The 15,667-nt window shown below is 39.1% G+C and overlaps 1 protein-coding gene across 6 annotated transcripts in view; it reads left to right on the top strand.

Annotated features, from left to right (window-relative positions):
- The window catches only part of LOC309652461 (patatin-like phospholipase domain-containing protein 4), a 110,847-nt gene that overhangs the window by 69,389 nt on the left and 25,791 nt on the right, over nt 1-15,667 (top strand). For 2 of the 6 annotated variants that reach the window (XR_014258707.1, XM_082446303.1), the window contains exon 6: nt 10,819-12,228. The exons of 2 other annotated variants lie outside the window; for them this stretch is intronic. Coding sequence is in view for 2 of the 4 variants with exons in the window: in XM_082446303.1 (XP_082302429.1) it covers nt 10,819-10,869 (51 nt within the window). In the remaining 2 variants the exon portion in view is untranslated. Of the gene's footprint in view, nt 1-10,815; nt 12,229-15,667 lie in introns of those variants that run through there. 2 more of the 6 variants (XR_014258708.1, XM_082446302.1) reach the window with 1 other exon arrangement.

Genomic DNA, 15,667 nt, shown 5'->3' with positions numbered 1-15,667 from the left:
GACTTTCAAACTCTCACAGTAATGACCACCACCATCATTTACCTGAAGCTAGACAAATGCCAAGACTCTAGTTTTTAGAAATGCTCTTGTCAATCTGAATTTGTGACTTCTGAAAGCGGGAGAAACTCTGGGAAGGTTCCAGGCTCCCTACTACGTTGGAATCTTTAATCCAGCATAACTGGACCCTCCTATCAGTTGCAGGCGCATTTGTGTAGTCAGATGCGCAAATTATCAGAGCAGGTGCATCAAGAGAAACGTTGCTTTCTTGAAGGTACTGCCGAACATACATTCTGGACTCCTGACTCCCTGCAAAACAGAATTGAATACACTAAACCTCCAGGATATAGACTGCCGTTGACTTGTATTCATTTGTATTAGATTGCCAGTGAAGTCGTGAGACTTACCGAGCATCCCAGAGTGTTTCTGTCATTCAGGGGGTCTCCTTTAAGGCTCCCTCCACTACATTTACTTCCCTCACTCCTTCCCTTTCCCCACCAACACCGCCTGCACCCAGCTCCACGTTTACGTTGTCTTTGTCCTCCTGAGCTGCCTTCTCTCTTTTGAGTCTTCTTTTTTTTTTTTAACGGACAAGAGGCTGTAGCTAGTGCTGTGTCTCAAAAAATCAACTCATACAGTGCTGTACATTCATAATGGTTGTACGTTTCCCTCTATCCTTTTTATATCTTTAATTACATTTAAGCGTTTCAGGAATCCATTATGTGTCATAATCAAACATCATCTTCCCTTGTGCATCTATTCCTGTTTTAAATCTAGAGTTCTAAAATGTGCTATTTTTATCTGTTTAACTCCATCCTCTCTAGTTTTCCTAGAGGAAGAGGGAGCTTTAAGTGGTTGGTCTGTGAATCCCTGCAAACCGTACAATGAAGTGAGTTGCCCAGTTAATCATATTTATTCTCTGACAGAAAATAAGAGAGAAGACAGACACAAAAGCCCGGACTTTACAGAAAGACAAACCCAAATTCTAATCCTCTCTTATCTTGTAAATCACTTAATCTCCTGAACCAAAATGTATTCATCTGTCAAATGAATATAGGACTTATTTTGAAGTTGTTATGAGGATGACAAACATGGGGAAGGATGGCGGCCCAACAAACTTACTTCCTTTCCTGTAAAAATAATAAATGCAGGCTCCCCTTCAAAGGGGGCATCAACCAGGGCAGACATGGCTTCCTTTTCCTTTCATCCTAAAATACCTATCAGTGCCTATGTCGATTTTTTCAATCAAAAGTGCCATCTGGACATTTGGGGACCAAAACGCCAATCAACGTTTTCTCTATTGCAGAAATTAATTACCTACACAGACCTCACTCTTGAAGTCACCTTGACATAAGGAGGATGGGAGAAGAATTGAACCCCAAAATAGGTTTAAAATTCCTTTAAGTTTAAGATTTGTAACAGAAGAGGTTTTTGTGAGCTTTCAAAACTCTGAAGCCTTTGTTTTTAAAAGATATATGCAAAGACAAAAGGTAGGAGGACTTGTCACAGGGAGAAAGCATCCTTACATACATATAAAAGAAGGAGCCATGTTCAAACTTTACTTCAGGAGGAAGATAGATCTGCCCGTAAAATAGTTCCACTCACTCGGTGTAAGTTTCTTCTTTTTCTTACATGCAAAGTTTCTTACCAAAGTCAGAGAAACTAAAAGTACATTCCCCCCCTAAAAAAATTCTTAAATTTCACAAGAGGAGATTCCATGTTACCTGTGACTCTCCTTCCGTGACATCTAGGTATGAGCAATACATACTGAGGAAGATGTCCCTGTGTAACCTCCTTGACGTTTGCTTTCCTTCTGGAGCCCTGGGTCGTTGTACCAAACTGCATTGTAACCAATACCAGATGCTAAAACAGAGGCAAAGCCAGGACTCGTATTTGCTCAAGAGAGCACTGTTTCAAAGCTCAGCATCATTGCAACCAATAATATCTTTTCCTATAATGTGAAGAAGCAAATCAATAGAGTTGTGGTCAGTTGTCAAAATTTCAGATCTAAATAATGATATTTCATAATATAGCCACGATAGCATGCTAACAGGAAATAAACGTGGGGCTTTATAATATTTTAAAATTATATAAATAGTTTTGACAGGAACTAACATTTTAAAACAAGAAGACTGGAGATACACAGACAAACGCACAGAGAAGGGGGTGCTTTACTAAACCCCACATAAAATCATTGATAAATGAGAAAATTCAATGATGCCTAAAGGAAGTCATTATCTAGGAGACTTTCTGCTAACTCCAGAAGTGTGCTTCATTTCATTACTACTACGAACTAAAAGAAAATCATAAATAGAAAGCAAAATAATTAAGCTCTTACGCTTGTATTTCAATCTAACCGTAGCACGGATGTGAGCAAGCGGTGACAACAATTAGCAGAACAGAGAACGTTTCCAGTGAAACTCTCAAACCTTGAGCTTGCAAAACTGGAATCATGTCACCTTTTAAAAAATGGACCGTCTGAACTCAGCATGGAGGGTGTAAAAGAAGTTCCAATAGAGCTGTTTTGTACAAGTGGTGACCCCTCCCCCCAGGAGCCATTTCTTGACTTAACCATTACTCTGTGGCTGTGAGGACAGAAGTTGATCAACTCTTGACATCCAGAAGGTCTGCTGGCTTTTAGGCAGATATTTAAATTGTAAGCAACTGAACCTACTAAGTGCAAATGGATAAACAAGAGAAACGATAGACACTTACAGAGGCTCTCACAGTTCTGGAGTTCAGTGTCTGTCTTGGGCTTCTCAGGGCTGACAATTCATAGGCCAGCAAAGCTGAGGTCCTTTCTGGAGGTCGTATACGAGGACACGTTTCTTGCCTTTTCCAGCTTATACAGGTGGATCACATGTTTTGGTTTGGGGCTTCTTCCGTCTTCAGCATGCCAGCAAAAACCCCATGAATCTCTGGTGTCACCTCTAACACTGACTCGGCCGCCCACGTCCACATGGAGGGACTTTTACGATGCCGTTGGCCCACCTGCATAATCCACTCTTCCCCCTATTTAAGGTCTTCTCATTAACAGCCTTCCTGCCATCTGCAACTTTAATTCCCCTCTGCTGTCCATGGGAACATATTCACAGGTTCTGGGAATTGGGACGTGGACTTCTTTGTTGGAAAGGCCATTATTTTTGCCTACAGTAGCAACCATCTAATTCCTTAGATTTCACATATTTGAAACTGAAATGTATAGAGTTTATGTGGTTGATGTTTAAGGAATAAAATGTTTATTTTACTCCTAAAACCACATGATATTGACGGTTTTAAAACTATGCTCTTGTCACCTGCACATGTATATATCATTTTGATCTATATTTCCAATATGATAATGGTTGTTAAATGAATTCTGTGTGCCTTTTGCACATTGTACACTTGAAAACATTGCATGCATTTATTTTTAAACCTCTAAGAGTGCAAACACTAACATTTACCAATTTGCCAAGTGAAATAATACATAAATGCAATAAAACGAATTGTGTCATGCTATAACAATCTCTAAGGTGGAATTATATCAGATAGTAAAATGGAAACTATGATCTCATCAGACACTTGAAAGCAGTGTGAATAAAAAGTATCAATATCTTAACCAAAAAATGTGTACATCAGTGTTTTTACTTATTCGTTCTTTTTTTTAAAAAATGTGAGCTCAGGTTATTCATGAGTATTTTTCTCTCTTTTAGTAATCTGAGATTGATTTTAAGTAATTCTATCTAGTTTTATCATTTTTGAAATCTTTTTTGAAATTCATAAAAAATGAATGTTCCAAGTCTTTACCCAATTCATCTGCACAAAAAGAAGGTTTAAAAAACCAGGACCCTTAGATGGATGAAAGTGTGATTTGCTCAAACATTTGATACTAAAATATCTCAAGGACAAAATTCGAAACCACTCATCAATTAAGACAAAATATCAATGGAGGTATTATAGTCATGAATATTTATGGGGTGAATGACAAAGCATCCAAATATATTTGAAATGTACTTAACAAAATGTATTTTGAAATGCAAAGATACAGTTTGCATTTCCCAGTGTTTGACAGAACAAGTCAACAGAAATAAATGAAAATGTAGAGAATATGTATACTGTGATCAATAATGTCTGTTAATAAGTACAAATTAAATTGTGAGTCCTAGAAGCAGAGAATGCTATTTCTGGTTTTGCAAGTGTATGCACATTGAGTCACCAAAAGGATCTTTATGTTAGGTGATAAGGAACATTATACTAATTTTTTTTAAAAAGGAATAATTCTGAAAATATTCTTTGACCTGAACACACACTCACACACAATTTGATAACAATATGGTAATAACAATACTACCGTCACCACAACAGCAGCAGCAGACTCTGGGATATTAGACAGCCTCTTTTCAGCCACAATAGCGGAATTTAAATACCCTTAGAGGTATAACCGATCAAAATTTGTCCCCTCTACCTACATCCTATCATATTAGCTTCAGGCATTTTCTTCAAAACACTTACCTGAAATACCTTTTTAAAATAGACTCCATAGTTTTTAAAAATATCTCCATAGTTTTGCCTTTTTCAGAATGTCACAGAGTTGGAATCACACAGCATGTAACCTATTCAGATTGGTTTCTTTCACTTAGTGATATGCATTTAAGGTTCCTCCATGTCTTTTCTTGGCTTGATAGTTCCCTTCTTTTTATTGCTGAATAATATACCACTGTCTGAATGGACCACAGTTTATTTCCCCCGTTCAACTACTGAAGGACATCTTAGTTGCTTCCAAGTTTTGGCAATTGTGAATAAAGCTGCTGCAAGCATCCACTTGCAGTTTTTTTGTATGGACGTAAGTTTTCAGCTCCTTTGGGTAAATACTGAGGAGCACAGTTGCTGGTTCATATGGTAAGAGTAGTTCTATAAGAAACGATCCAGATGTCTTCCAAAGTGTCTGTACTGCTTTTCATCCCCACTAGCAATGAATGACAGTTCCTGTTGCTCTATATCCTCACCAGCATTTGCTGTTATCGTGGTTTTGGATTTTCCCCATTCTAAGAGTTGTGCAGTGGCGTCTCATTGTTTTAATTTGCAATTCCCTAATGACATATGATGATCTGCCATGTGCATATATTCTTTGGTGAGATGTCTGTTCAGATATTTTGCCCATTTTTCAATCAGGCTGTTTGTTTTCTTATTGTTGAGTTTTAAAAGTTCTTTGTATATTTTTGACAACTGTCCTTTACCAAATATCTTTTGCAAATATTTTCTTCCAGCTTGTGGCTTATCTTCTCATTCTCTTGACAGAGTCTTTTGAAGAACAGAAGTTTTTAATTTTAATGAAGTCCAGCTTATCAATTATTTCTTTCATGGACTGGTGTTGTCTTTAAAATGCTATCACCAAATTCCAAGTCATTTAGATTTTCCCCTGGTTTTGCATTTACATTTAGGTTTATGACACATTTGAGCTGATTTTTTAAAGGGTGTAAGGTCTGTGTCTAGATTCATTTTTTTACATGTGGATGTCCAATTAGTTGTTCCAGCACCATCTTTTTGCTGAGATTATCTTTGCCCCATTGTGGTTGGTTCCTTTACTCCTTTTTCAAAGATCAGTTGACTATATTTGTGAAGGTCTATTTCTCAGCTCTCTGTTCTGTTTCATACATTTGTCTGTTCTTTTGCCAATGCCACACTGTCTTGATCATGACGTATCTTTTAATTCAGTTGCTTACGTATATATTGGCTATTTCCCCAGTCTTTGTTTTCTTAAAGACTGCATCAAGGGACTTCCCTGGTGGTCCAGTGGTTAAGACTCCACGCTCCCAATGCAGGGGGCCTGGGTTCGATCCCTAGTGAGAGAACTAGATCCCACATTATGCAACTAAAAGATCCCACGTGCTGCAGCTAAAGATCCTGCACAAGGCAACAAAAATCCCGCATGCCGCAACTAAGACCTGGCACAGCCAAATACATAAATAAAAAATATTAAAAAAAAAAAGAAAGCATCAATAAATAAATATTTTTGAATGAATAATTTGGAGGTTGGGTTAAAGAGGAAAGCAAAATATCAATTGCATTCATTCACTCATCTCCTTTAGAAGCATGATGTGACTGGAACACGATGGGCAAGCAGGACAGTGGGAATTGGTGATGTCTTTGATCAGAAATGGCTACATATTGATGCACATGGGATTTTGTCAAAGGTGTAGTTAGGGGCAAGTTCATACTCATAAGCAAACATACAGAAAATCAAAAATATATTCACTATTCTTTCAGCTTAATTAGTTACAAAAAGGAAAAGTGAACAAAACAGAAAATGCACAGTGAACTAAATATAGATAAACGTGGGAACTAATGAGTTCCGGGAAATGTAAACCTAAAAAAGAAAAAATAATTTGCAAATTAACAGAAACATGACATTGGAAGATGTAACATTTTCTGCTCCTGACAGATTAAAAGGCAAAAATAAACAAGGAAAATGTGAATAATTAATAAAATTTAATTAATTACTGTATATGAAACTGTGTGGCTCTAAATCTATTTATTAAATAACCAAATTTTCACAATTTAATTCATCTAATGCCAAATTACTGAAAACCAGTTAGTTCTTCTAAGGCAATTTACCGCCTTTGAATATATTCAATTCACCAAATTTTCCAAAATCATTTTTAAAGAAAATTCATCTTAAATATATTAAATGAATTTGAATCAAATTTTCCTATTTCTTCTCAACCAGGTAGTTTATGTGCACCAGAAAATAGTAAAAACATGATTTTAGTGACTATTTTCTTAAAACTCGTAGTAATGTAGATGCACAGAAGAAAAATCATTATTTTAGGGCCTAATTCTTTCAAAGAATCTGGGTTGGAGAGAGCTACATGGACTCACTTTTCATGGGTGTATTCTTACTCAATATTCCTGAAGAATAGATGTTTAAACTCCCGGCATTCAAATGAGCTCATATTGAAACGACAGGATTTGTTTCACCTATGAAAATGTGGTATTATAATGTCAAGTATTGTTTATCATATCAACTATTGAATTTTCAGAAGGGTTATCAATTTAAAACCCTTTCAGGCCTTTTATTGACCAATTGGACTTCTAGAAAATGCAAAGATTGTCAGATAAATACTCAAAGTGCCTATTGAGGGATTTAGAAATAATTTGTTTATAATAATAAGGATCGAAGCAAGCTAAGGTATAACAGGCGATGCTTGTAAAACAACCATTGACACCGATGCCGATTTCCTAAGGTAGAAACTGCTCAACACCATGATCTCCACATCATCCCTGGGGGGTAGGTGTGACTACCTCTGTCTTCCACAGAAAATACTTGGGGAGGGGGGAGTCTTTCAGAGTGGATAAGAAATGTGCTTCTTGTTACAAAGCACAGGGACAGGCTGAGAATTTGAATTCCAGGCTCCCTAACCCCATCACTTTCTCCACTATTGAACTGAGAAGAAGCAAACAGAGCAGGTGATTAAGACAGTACATATATACTCTGAGGTTAATTTAAATACATGTAGGTGGATGGCGTCTGCACATAAACGCACAGGAAAACATCTTTGCAGAGAGCTATCAAATGTCACACAGGTACTCTCTAATAACTGCTTGTCCCTCCTTGTTCCTACATGTACAGTCTAATTTTACTAAATAAAAAAGGAATAAGGTATCCATACAAATAATATTAGCAAGTATGCTACACCTCTATTTAAGTAAAATAAAACTGTAAGCTTCTTGAAACCACAGCCCTGCTCTGACATTTTACAGAGAATGGCTCTGGTATATTAACCAGACCACACTGTTGACTAAGTAGATAACAACATAGTTAAATTTGCTCCAAATCTAAATCACAAATGAATGTGTCTAAAAGTTTAAAACACAGAAATGAATACTTAAGACTTAAGTAAGTGGTCAGTTTTGTGTTAGGAAAAAAATATATCTATAAATAAATGATTTGAACTGAAAAAAAAATTTGTCTAATTTGTTTACTGGACAGATGTTATATATAAGTTTTTAAATTTCATAAAATAGAAAAAGAAAACTGAATGATTATAAATAAGCCCAGGAAATTATTCTTTGAATCAATCAGTAAAATAGACAAAACTCGGGACTTCCCTGGTGGTCCAGTGGTAAAGAATCCACCTTCCAATGCAGGGAATGTGGGTTTGATCCCTGTTCGGGGAACTAAGATCCCACATACCGCGGGGGGCAACTAAGCCCATGCACCACAACTACTGAGCTCACGCGCCTCAATGAGAGAGCCTGCATGCTGCAAACTACAGAACTCACATGCCCTGGTGCCCATGCACCACAACTAGAGAGCCCATGCGCCCTAAACCCACGTGCCACAACTAGAGAGAGAAAACCCGCATGCCACAACTAAAGAGATGCCTGCGTGCTGCAGGGAACAGCCCACGCTCCGCAATGAAAGATCCCGTGTGCTTCAATGAAAATCCCCACGTGCCACAACTAACACATGGCGCAGCCAAAAATAAAATTAAATAAATAAATAAATAAATAAATAAATAATGTTAAAAAAATACTTTTTAAAAAAATAGACAACTTTGTAAAATTTAATGAAAAGGCATGAAAAAAAGCAGAAAAAGAAATCAATACAATTAGGCATGAGGAACTGAATATGGCAGACACGGAGAAGAGATGAAAGATTTATAAGGCACTACTATGTACAAATCCCTACAGATAAATTGGAAAATTTTAGAGAAGGGACAATATCTTTGAAAAATATAAATGGCCAAAATTAAATCAAGAATTTTAGAAGAAGCTGGAAATCTGTATAAAGCAATAACAGTAAAAAAAAAAAAAAAGAAAAAGAAAAAGGAAATAAAGCCACAAAAAAAGAAAAGAAATGATAGTCAAGGCTCTGGGGTCACATAGATTTACTGATGAGTTTTTGAGTTTATTCAGCTCAAACAATAAAATCAATCCCATGCATACATGTTCACACACACACACACACACACACACACACACACACACACACAGGATGGGGAATCCATTATATTATCAGATGTTTGCTTAACTCTGATGGGAAAATCTGATGACTACAGTAAAAGAAGCATAGTTCAAAGCAGTACATTCAACTCTTAAAAACTTCCTTTTACATCTTTTTCAGAAAACTAAAATGTAGAACACCTACAAATGGAGTGCAAATCTGAGAACTTAGAAATCACCTAGACATCTTGATAAAGTGCAGATTCTGGTTTGTTCAGTGCAGGAGAGGCTGGTGATACACACATAACCCCCGGGTCACACTGATGCTGCTGGCGTGCAGACCACACTCTGACTGGCAGGGATCTAGAGGATCCCACCTTCTCCTCTCTCCTCCAGGGATCTAGAGGATCCCACCTTCTCCTCTCTCCTCCAGGGATCTACAGGATCCCACCTTCTCCTCTCTCCTCCAGGGATCTACAGGATCCCACCTTCTCCTCTCTCCTCCAGGCTCCAGTAGTCCAATCCCTTCTCCCCATCCTTGGTCTCAGTTCATGACCTTCCTACGTCAGGGGGAAAATCTGCGCCATCAGTAGAGAGACTCCTCAAGCTCTGCCTTCCAGGCTACCCACTTACCAGCCTTCAAGCCCACAGCACCCACCGTCCCCTCTCATGACCTCAGACCACCCATGCTCCCATGACTGAAAACACACCAGAATGGACTTCTGTATCACCCCCACGATTCTCCCTCTCTTTCTATGGTTATCCATATGCATGCTGAACTAGAGCCCTCCAATTCAGAAGTGGGCTATGACTCTCCTAGCATAACCCTGCACCCCGCTAAAAGGGAAAACACAAATCTCTTTCTATGCCCACCTTCTCTTTCAGGAACTGCCCCAAAGCTCTCTCCTTGACATTAAGGCATCTCGGGGAAAAATGATTTATTTTGTCACCTTCCGATTAATTCTCTTTTCCATGTTTCTCTTAAACCAGGATTGCTTCACACCTCTCCAGCGACACTGGAGTTTCTGAGGTCACCAGTGACCTCCGTGCTGCTGTAGGCAATGCCAAACTCAGTCCTCCGTGGACTCGACCCACCAGCATCATTTGATACAAGCATCACTTTCCCCACCTTGGAAAGCTTTCCTCAAGTGCCTACCTTGGCCACTTTCTCTCTGCTCCTTTCCTCCCTCCCTCACCGGGTGTTTCTCCCCAGGCTCCTTCGTCTCTTTTCCTTACCTTCACAACCTTGAAACGTTGCGGTGGTCCAGTCTTAGTCTATGAATATTTATTATTTCCTATCTACATGTACTCCCTCCAGGATCTCAGCTAGCCTGATGGCTTGAAACCTTACCTGTCTGCCGATAATACTTCTATCTTCAGGTTGTATCTCTCCCCTGAATGCTAGATTCATGCATTCAACTCTCTATTAGTAGTTTTACATGGATGCCTAACACTCATCTCCATCTTTTTTTCCAGCTTTATCGAGACATAATTGCCATATAACATACTGTAAGTTTAAGTTGTACAGGGTGATGATTTGATACACATACATATAGTGAAATGATGACCACAGTAGGGTTAGTTAATACCTCCATCACCTCACATAATTACCATTCCCTTTTTATGGTGAGAACATTTAAGATGTGCCCTCTTAACAGCTTCCAAGTACATAATGCAGAATTGGTAATAACAGTCACCATACTGTACGTTAGACCTCAGAACTTCTACTCATCTTCGTAACTAGGAAGTTTGTACCCTTTGACCATCATGTCTCCATTTCCCCAATGCCCCAAAGCCCTAGCAACCACCATTCTATTCTCTGTTTCTGTGAGTTCTGCCTTTTAAGATTCCACATAACAGCATTTCTTTCTCTGCCTGACTTCTTTCACTTAGCAGAATGCCCTCAAGTTTCATCCATGTTGTCACAAATGGCTTATTCAGCCATGAGGAAGAAGAAACTACTCATCCTAATCTCAACATGTCAAAAGCTAATGTCGGGACTTCCCTGGTGGCACAGTGGTTAAGAATCAGCCTGCCAATGCAGGGGACACGGGTTCTAGCCCTGGTTCGGGAAGATCCCACATGCCGCGGAGCAACTAAGCCCGTGCGCCACAACTACTGAGCCTGCGCTCTAGAGCCTGCGAGCCACGGCTGCTGAAGCCCACGTGCCACAACTACTGAAGCCCACGCACCTAGAGCCTGTGCTCCGCAACAAGAGAAGCCATCGCGATGAGAAGCCCACGCACCTCAACGAAGAGTAGCCCTACTCGCCGCAACTAGAGAAAAGCCCGTACGCAGCAGTGAAGACCCAACGCAGCCAAAAATAAATAAGTTAATTAATTTAAAAAAAAAAGCTAATGTCCTCATCACTTCACCCACGCCATAATCCCGCCCCCCCACCACCAACACACACATACATGGAAAAAGGAAAAAGAAAAGGTCTTTGCTTCCCTTGCACTCTTCTCCACCTTTGTTTGTGTCAACTCTACTCAGACCAAGACTCAGGAACTATCTGTGAGCTCTTTCTTTTCTTCATAGCCACCCATGCATTGCTTTCTGAAGCCCTATAGCATCCATCTTCCAAGGACACAAAGCATCTGCTTCCTTCCCCACCCTCTCTAGAGCATCACCATTGCCCTCCTGGGGGACAGCAGTCACAGGCTAATTGGATTCCTCCTTCCAAACTTTCCCTCCTACAGATGACCACCAACACAGCAGGCAGAGACTCACAGAACAGATGATGCCAGCCTCTGGCCCAAACTTCCCGTGGTTCACCATGTTCCTGCCAGTAAACATCAGCGTCCTTACAAAGTGCTGCCAGGCCCTACGTGACCCCCTTCCGTGACTTCTCGCCACTCTTCTCCTCTTGCTCATTCCACCCATGGCAAGGGGCCACATAAGCCCTGAGCTGACCCTTGGACACTCCAGTCACCCTTCCAAGGCATGGACGATGCCTGCTTCTCAGAATGCTCTTCCCCAGAAAGCCACACGGCTGCTTCTTCACCACCTTCTAGGCTGTCTGAAATGTGACCTTCTCCATGGTCCAGTAAAATAGGCAGTGACACTTTCCACCAAGTATTTCTCAGTATTTTGAATTTACAGTAAGAAAACTGAAAGTGGTGTTAGCAGTATCAAGTACATCTTTTCTTAATGGAGACACATTTTGTTAGATATTTAGACAAAATGTGTTGGAGTAGTGCTTCTCAAACTTAAATGTGCATATGAAACACATGGGGATCTTGTTAAGCTGGAAATTCAGATTCAGCAGCTCTGGAGAGAGGACCGAGGATCTGCCTTTCTAACAGGCTCACAGGTCACAACTGGGCTACGATTTGAGCCGAGGGTCCTGAGAGGGTTTTTTTTTTTAACCTTTAGAAATGTGAAGACATACTGAAATGTGAAAAGAAAAAAAAAAGAAATTATTTTGTTTTTAATTTATCACGATCAACCTGTTGGTATATTTGAGTTTTCTTCATCTATAGAGCCTGCATTTCTCTTCACTACATTAATTCATTTTAAAAAATTAATGAGCACATACTATGCAACACACAATCAGTGTATTGGGTGCTGAGTACGTAAAAATAACTGGAGACTCAGCCCCCCTGGGCAGTGCATTTGCAATGATGTGCGTGAAAGACAGGATGGGCAGGGGGAGAACAATTCAGTTTCCATTGCGAAGACGGGACAAGCACAGAACTCCACGTAAACAAGCACAGTTTTATCACCACTCAACATGCCCTTCCACACATTAAAAAACCAGACAAGTTTAACAGCAGCTCACAATCAACTCAAAGAACTTTGCACATAATTTCCCTGTAACATTCAGAAACGATTTCTGTAACTGATATTCCATCTGTATAATGCATAATTATACGGCGAGGACAGAGAAAGTGTAAAACACCAATGATATCTCAAGAAAAGTATTTCAGGAAGTTCAGGCTGAGTGAACACGTACATCTTGTGGTATTTTGTTTGATTTCCATTATAGAAACAATTTTATTCTGTGGATAGACACAATTACCTCAAGTATGACAACTATCTCATTAAAATGGCATCATATTTTAGCATAAAATGGCATGTTTTGAGAATTGATAAAGGAGCTAATTCATTTCTGTCTTTGTAAAAACAGTCTTTGAACAATGGTTTGTGTCACTGTGGAGTTTTTTTTTTAATGTTTTGTTTCCGGACACTGCAGACAGTAGTGCCCGGGCAGATATTACACGTACAAGAAGAATCACGACCCCTCTCTCCTTACACTATATGGAGGCTGGGCGTTTGTCCACTAACCTCCTTGCCATATATTCACTCACTCTTTATTCATTGACTGCACTTCTGCTAAGAGTCTGGTACTGTGCTGCGCTGACCTTGGGAACAGAAAGATGATGTAGGCTCCTTCTCTACCTTTGAGGTTCTCAGTTCAGAAAGGAAAACATGTAAATGGTTAAGTATTAATTCCTCAGGGGAAGGGAGAGAGAATGGAACTACATAGTATTGTGGGCAGAGAAGGCAGGAAGAGATTGACTGGTCTTGAAGGGTTAAAAACTTACCAAATGCATTGTAAATTTTTCATTCTCTTGGGGTGAGTCAAGGAACTTAATGAAGATGCACGGTGTGACAAAGCCTGGGGACAGTTTCAACACGGCCAAGGTGGAGACAAGGGAGAGGATGAACAAAGGTAATCTGAAAAAGAGTGAGGCCAATAGAAATAAAAACAAAAATAAACAAATGGGACCTAATCAAACTTACAAGGTTTTGCACAGCAAAGAAAACCATAAAACAAACAAATAAACAAAAAACCCAAAAAGACAACCTACGGAATGGGAGAAAATATTTGCAAATGATGCGACCAATAAGAGCTTAATCTCCAAAATATACAAACAGCACATGCAACTCAACAAAAAAAACCCCAAACAACCCAATCAAAAAACGTGCAGAAGACCTTAATAGACATTTCTCCAAAGAAGACATATAGATGGTCAACAGGCACATGAAAAGATGCTCCATGTTGCTAATTATTAGAGAAATGCAAATCAAAACTACAATGAGGTATCACCTCACACCAGTCACAATGGCCATCATCAAAAAGCCCTACAAATAACCAATGCTGGAGAGGGTGTGGAGAAAAGGGAACCCTCCTACACTGTTGGTGGGAATGTAAATTGGTGCAGCCACTATGGTACATATATACGATGGAACATTACTCAACCATAAAAAAGAATGAAATAATGCCATCTGCAGCAACATGGACCTAGAGATGATCATACTAAGTGAAGTAAGTCAGAAAGAGAAAGACAAATATCATATGATATCACTTATATATGGAATCTAAAATATGACACAAATGACCTTATCTACAAAACAGAAACAGACACAGACATAGAGAACAGATTGTTGGTTGCCAAGGGGGAGGGTGGGGAGGGGAGGGATGGAGTGGGAGTTTGGGGTTGGTAGATGCAGACTATTACAGTTAGAATGGATAAACAACAAGGTCCTACTGTAGAGCAAAGGGAACTGTATCCAATCTCCTGGGATAAACCATAATGGGAAAGAATTTTTAAAAAAAGAATGTCTCTATGTGTATAACTGAGTCACTTTGCTGTACAGCAGAGACTGGCACAGCATTGTAAATCAACTAGACTTCAATTAAAAAAAAAAAAAGTGAGGCCAGATTTTGACAGACTTTGTTCCCCAGTAGAGAACTTTAGAACAAGGGGACACAGCTTTGCTGAATGGCACCAAAATTTAGAAGGTACGAAATTTTAAAAGGTTATGCAAATTAAACTGTTTCATTTACATAGGACAATGCATGTACTCCTTTGGCAGTATGGAAAAAAAAGCTGAGATTGGTTCGTACTTCACAGAAAGAGTTAGTAAGATAAAAACACCATTACATGATGCCCCAACGTGATTATACCCTCCTGTGAGTCATTTCATAAATTGAGGATGGTTTGGGCGCTTGTGGTAGAAAAGCCAGTCAGGACTTGGAAATTGAGGGTGTTCCTGGAAAGTGGGAATGTCTCAATCTTTTTATTTTATAAAAATGTTTAGTGTAAATGTGCACTAAAGTTATGCATATATTTAATAAAACTGTCCTGCTTTCACTATGATGAAAACGATTCTGTTTTAAAGTCCACCATGAGAAAACAAAAGCTGTCAGGTGACATTTTAGTGTGTCACTGTCCAGATGCACTGGCTAGCTCAGGACGACCAAATAGCCTAAGTTTTAACAAGACGAATACACGGAAAACAAACAAAAAGAGATAAAAACGGAACTCAGAGGAAAGGGAAGTTTACTCTTAAAGAAACCTATCTCTACTATTTCTTCTTTTATCTTCTAAAGTTGGATGCTTTGTGCTTTAATGTGGAGTCTTTCTTCTTTAAAAAAAAATATGACAGAGCTAAGTGAACATTATGGTACGAAACACTAAGATGACATATTTGTGTTTATGGACAAAGGTGAGGAATATCTACTAAAATAAAATCAGCATGAAGATAAGATGCACTGGATTATCAAATGAGATTCACTCTGAAATCTTACCTAGTATCAAACTTCACTAATAATTCCACACGGGCAAAGCAGGTTTCGGATCATTAACACTTGTAGAATCCTTTTTTGTTTCATTTGACACTCTCTGATCCAGGTTTAACATACAAGGTCTCTAAGCGAGGCTTGTGAAATTGTGGAAGCATATCCTCTATACAGAAGGGAGCAACTACTTTCATGACCCACCTCTTTTATACTCAG

Source organism: Balaenoptera physalus (assembly GCF_965194825.1).
Source record: "Balaenoptera physalus genome assembly, chromosome: X".
In the NCBI taxonomy this organism is placed as follows: Eukaryota; Metazoa; Chordata; class Mammalia; order Artiodactyla; family Balaenopteridae; genus Balaenoptera; species Balaenoptera physalus.
This window is presented reverse-complemented; position numbering and strand designations above follow the sequence as displayed.